The sequence below is a fragment of the Amaranthus tricolor genome, chromosome 12, assembly GCF_026212465.1.
Source record: "Amaranthus tricolor cultivar Red isolate AtriRed21 chromosome 12, ASM2621246v1, whole genome shotgun sequence".
In the NCBI taxonomy this organism is placed as follows: Eukaryota; Viridiplantae; Streptophyta; class Magnoliopsida; order Caryophyllales; family Amaranthaceae; genus Amaranthus; species Amaranthus tricolor.
The window spans coordinates 13,501,628-13,507,597 of NC_080058.1; the positions used below are offsets into that span (position 1 = coordinate 13,501,628).

Sequence of the window (5,970 nt, forward strand, 5' to 3'; positions counted from 1 at the left end):
AGCCCTAGCCAAACTACGATATAAAGTAGGATTATTATGAGAACGAGCATCAGCAGAAAGTTTTCGGGAAGATGTAATAGAAGTAGGAGCAGGCTTGCATTGAGACATACCGGTTTTCTCAAGAATCTCAATAGCATATTTTTGCCGAGACAGAAAAAGACCGGCAGAATTTTGAGAAACAACAATGCCCAGAAAAGAACTGAGAGGACCTAAGTCCTTCATAGCAAACTCAGAACTCAATTGAGACATAATGGACTAACGAAGAGTATCAGATGAGACAGTGAGAATGATGTCATCCACATATAATAACAAATATGCAATGACAGACCATGGTAGTAAATAAATAGGGATGAATAAGAAATGCTGTTAACGAAACCAATATTAGTCACAAAATCAGCAAACCGCTGATACCATGCCCTAGGAGCCTACTTAAGACCATAAAGTGATTTGCGAAGGAGACATACATTATCGGGATGAGTGGGATCACGAAAACCTAAAGGCTCATGCATGTATAAAGGTGTAGTCAAGTTACCATGAAGAAAAGCATTTTTCACACCCAATTGATGAATAGACCAGGACTTAGCCAAAGCAAAAATCAAAATAATGCGAATGGTAGCGGGTTTGACGATCGGGGTAAAAGTCTCATCACAATCAATGCCTGCCTGTTGAGACTTACCATCAGCAACAAGATGCGCTTTATAGCGCTCAAAAGAACCATTAAACTTAGTTTTGACCCGAAATATCCATAAAGAACGAAACACATTAACATTAGGGGCCTGAGGAAAAAGATCCCAAGTATTATTCGCAACTAAAGCATAAAATTCCTCCTGTATGGCCTGTTTTCAGTTTGGGTCACGGAGGGCATAGAAGGAATTTTCGGGAAGAGGAGAAAAAGAGACAGAGAAGGCATGGAAAGTGTATTTGGGGTTGGTTTTGAAAATAACATTTTTACTTCTTGTAGTGATGCCATGGGAAGAGGGTGGAGAAGAGAGTTGGGTAGATTGGTACTGATTTGGGCTAGGCCTAGTATGTGAGGGAGGGGGGCTGTTGGGTGGGGATGTTTCTGGGTTGGGCTGCACAGTAGGGGAGGGAGGGGGGTTGTTTAGTGATGTGTCTGGGCCGGGTTGCACTGTAGGGGAGGGAGGGGGCTGTTTTGTGATGGTTTTGGGCTGGGCTGAACAATAGAGAAGGGAGGGGAGCTGGTTGGTGAGCTGGGCTGCACGGCAGGCCCAGATGTTGTTGGAATGGGTCTAGGCTGATTTTGAAAGAGAAGGTAAGAATGAGGAGAGTCTAAGAAGTCACATGCTTAGGTAGTGTATGTGGAAAAGTTGGAGAAGGGAAAATTGGATTCGTCAAAGATGACATGACGAGAAACAATAATTTTTTGAGTAGTAAGATCATAGCACTTTTAACCCCGATGAGAGGAAGGATAGCCTAAAAATACACATGGAGGCGAACGAGTTTGCAATTTTTGAATTTTGGTGGAGGGAATATGAGGAAAATATAAACACCCAAAAATTCGAAGATGCGTATACGAAGGTGATTGATTGTAAAGTAAATGGGTTGGGTAAGGTTACCAAGTAACTTAGAAGGAAGAATATTAAGAAAATATGTAGCGATATTTAAGGCATGAGGCCAAAAAGATGGGGGGGGGGGGGGAGGGAGAGAGAAGTATGACACAATAAAGTACGAATAATATTATTGATGGAACAAACTTTTCTTTTAGATTTGCCATTTTGGGAAGATGTATGAGGACAAGAAAAACAAAGATGAATACCCCGATTATTACGAAAATTATGAAATAATTTATTGTCAAATTCACTCCCATGATCATATTGAAAAGATTTTACTTTGAGTTCGAATTGGGTATGAACAAAAGTATAGAAGTTAACAAATATATCATACACTTGAGATTTGCGAAATAAAGGAAAAGTGGACAAAAAATTAGTGTAATGATCAAGAAAAAGAACATAATATTTGTAGCCCGAAGGACTTGAAACAAGAAAAGTCCATACATCTCTATGAATAATATCAAATGGACGATTATTGATAAATTGAAAACGAACAAACGGTAACTGAACATGTTTCCCCAAAGGACAAGAATGACACACAAAAGAGAGATTTTTATTACATTTTATAGAATTGGACTAATACAAGGAATTCAAAATTTCATTTCTCGGATGACCTAAACGAGAATGCCAAATACTAGAAGACAAAAAGGTAGAAAATGTAGAATTCGGGATGGAAACTCCATGTGTTGATTGGAAAGGAAAGAGGTCACCAGTGCTATTAGATCTCAGGTAGAGGTTCCCCGTGGCCAAGTCCTTCACAGAAAAACCAAAAGGATCAAATTCAACAGAAACCATATTATCACGAGTAAATTTGCGAACAGAGATGAGATTTTTTAATAACTTGAGGGGCATGTAAAACATTTTTAAGAGTAAGAGTGTTAGGAGAGGAGGTGAAGGAAATATTCCCGTGACCTTGAACCGAAATCATATGACCATTGCCAACAATAATAGCATTATTTAAAGGATGCTTTAAAGAAGAATAATTAAATAAATTACCTTGATTGAGTCATATGTGAAGTGGCACTAGTATCCATGTAATATCGCTCATCCGGATAAGATAAAGATAAAGTATGCATGGCTTGATCGATGTCCGTAAGAAAATAGCCCGGAGATGAAGAAGTACTTGGGTGAAAATTGTGAGCAGGTCTTGGGCCAAGAAGCCCAGCAGAAGAAGGCCCATTGTGAGAAGGAGTAGCATGATTCTGATATGCCTAATTGTTAGTAAGGAAGAGGCATGGAGGCTGGGCCCAAAAAGGAGAAGCCCAATATGGGAAGAGAGTGTGGTTCCATGGGTGAAATGAAGGTGGGCCTGTTGATTTGGTGCCCTCTTGAATTTCTTGCATGCTGTCCAGAATGTGTATTGGGGCTGTGGTGGTTGCCGGATCATGGGAGGAAGAATTATCTTTGTTGTGAGAATGTTCTTCCAATTCTAACATGGATCGAAGAGTATCAAAGGAAGAAACGGGAGACATGTGTTGAACTAAGGATTGAAAGGTACAGTAGTCGGTAGTCAAACCATGAAGAACTTGAAGAGCCAACCGATTGTCGGAAATAGAAGTGCCAAGATTGTTAAGAGAAGTAGCAAGATTCTCAAGTTCATTACAATAAGCCTTCACATTCGGGAAATCAGCAAGGGAAATATCATTGAATTTGGACTCAATATGAAGAATACGGGAAGTTTTGTTGTTGTGAAAATTATTTTCAATGTGAGTACAAGCATTAAAAGCACTATCATCGAGACAGACAATCGATTTAAGAAGAGAAGGACTAATAGTACCATAAATCCACATGCGGACAATATCATCAAGACGTTGCCATTCGGAGTCCTTAGAAATCGATGCTTTAGTAGAGTCATCGGGAAGAATATGAGTATCCACAAGATGAGCCTGACAATAAAGCTTAAAGAGAGTCACCCAAGTATTGAAATTCATGCCTTCATCATCAAGTTGAATAGGAACACAAGTTTTAATGTTAGTAACCAATGTAGTCGGGTGTAATTTTGTGGAAGAAGCCATGATAAGAAGCAAGAAAGAAAGAAAACAGAGGACAGAGAAGTGGCGGCACCACCAAGTATGGTGCTTGGCGACAAGAAAAGAGGAAAGGAAGAAAGGAGTGATCAAAACATAGGCAATGATACCATATTGGAAATGATTTCCTTTCTTTCATTAATGATTTTGGGAGAATAAACACAAAATGGAATAATCAAGTTTTGGAAACTAAATAATCTATACAATATTTACTAATAAAAAGGATTTTGCAAGATATGCAAAATATACAAGATACACAAAAGATTATTTCTAATAATCTCTTAATGTTCTTTCAACATGAAACGAATTAAGATATTCCCCTATTCACCATGCCAATCATATCTAGGTGCAAATCTTTCCATATACGATGAACAAATCAGTCAACCACATGAGTTAGAGGATTGGCGCTTGTAACAAAGCATACCATAGGTTGTTCCTAATATTTAGTTTTCGGTTCTACATCTGCTTTTGTTATTTTTGAAAGTCTAAGAACAATTGGTGGGCCATCTAATGAAGGAGTATCAGTTACTAGGAGAGGAGTGGTAATTGTTATACTCAGCAATGGAACAGTAGACGGACTAGATCAAGCAATACTTGATTTGATTAGAGGGCTTTTCAAAACTAAGACCCAACTCAATCTCATAGTAGAAGTGTTCTGTGAGAATGAGCTTCGCATCCTCCTTCTGCGGAATTGATTTAGAGGCCTGGAACAAATGTCTTTCAACTGAAGAGGAAGATTTCCGTGAAGAACAACTCAGTGACTACTTCCTTGGCACCACCGTTGCCTTGGCTGGTTGTCCTCTTCTACCCATGGCCAAAAATGGAGACTAAGAGCCACCAAATCTGAGAGGAAAAAACCTAGACAATTTGCTTAACACATTTATAGAACTTTTTATTTAGACAATTTTTATCAAAAAATAATGTTATTTGCCTAACACATTTATTAAATGGGCATCACTTAGACACTTACATTTTTAATCCTCAAAAATATATGAACTCTTCCACTTTATTCTTGACATTTTTTGATGTATGATTAGCTTTTGTCATTATTTATTTCAGTCAATAAACACTATCGATGAAATCTTATTTCTTAATAATTTTTTCATTGGTTTATCCCAATATTATAATAAGCGAAGAACAAATAAAAACTAGGATAATTTTTTCATTTATATTCCCTTACTATAAAAACAAACTCATATGGAGATAGACTATCGCCAAACTTGACGACAACATGAAGACATAAATGAGTCTCACCAAACTTGGCGACACACATTGCTATAGCTAACTTTAGAAACATACATTTTTTTTTATTAAGCTGTAGGGGAGGGGGGACAACAAGAGTGGGGTGAAATGTTGTATGAGTTAGTTGTAGCGTTTTTGTGACTTTTGCGAAATTAGAAACTTTGACAATGAAGCTCACTTTCTCCCTAGACTTTCCCATGTCTAGTTTACAAGTTTTCTCTCGAAAACCCTTTACAATATATTGAGTTGCACAAGAAAACTTACTAAATTAATTGGCAATAAAACGTAATGTAAGTTCCTTAATGTTACTGGTTTTCAATTCCTCTTTATATATGAAAAAGTCACGCAACTTTTGTGGGAAAAATAACTAACCACTAAAACAAAAGAGCAATGGGTTAGTGCTTTGATAAAAATACCTACGGTTTCTTTTCACAAAAATAAGGCATTTTGAATTTGTCAATCTAAACATACTAAAACTAACCTTATTAGGTGGAGAGAAAGTGAGAGCATTTTTCTCCACTACACAAGGATGTGGCGGTAACACTAGGTCAAATTACTTCAAAAGATTTTTTCAAATTAACTTCTAATTTAAATATGCAACTCACTAAATTTATCCATACAATCAACTAGAAAAACAAGAACTATACTGTCTTTAGAATTTCTTAGTTTGCTTTCCAGACTTGATTCCTATTTACATTGTACTGTCCCTGATATATCAACTAGGAACAACAGACTATCAGTTAGGAACAATAGAACTCTTGTCTACACTTAACTTTCTACAACAGAAATCTTGTCTACACTTTAACTTCCTACAGAAGACCTCCTGTCTACATTTCAACTTTCTGGATACTACAGATTATCACAAAGCCCTTGACTAAGTCCGTCGGTACATATCAACGATCCTACTCCGGATCGGATATTAACCTGTATCAACATGTTTATATCATTTAAGTTTAGTCATCATCAAAATATAAAGGGTCAACAAATTCCCCCTTTTTGATGATGACAAACTTAGCAACGAACTTAAGTGGAAAATAGAGTAAATCCAATAAAATAGAGTAAACAAGAGATCATAATGACTCTATATTACTCAGCATATTATGTCATTACAACAGAATTTACTAAGCACA

General features: G+C 37.0%; 1 protein-coding gene across 1 annotated transcript; it reads right to left on the minus strand.

The window, feature by feature from the left end:
* Positions 1-2,782: 2,782 nt before the first annotated feature.
* Positions 2,783-3,586, minus strand: LOC130828593 (uncharacterized). The gene has a single exon (XM_057694558.1). It carries the CDS (start codon positions 3,584-3,586, stop codon positions 2,783-2,785), a length of 804 nt encoding a protein of 267 aa, XP_057550541.1.
* Positions 3,587-5,970: the final 2,384 nt, after the last annotated feature.

Coding starts and splice junctions, on each gene's coding strand:
- LOC130828593 (XM_057694558.1), bottom strand. CDS start 3,586: ATGGCTTCTTCCACAAAATTACACCCGACTACATTGGTTACTAACATT.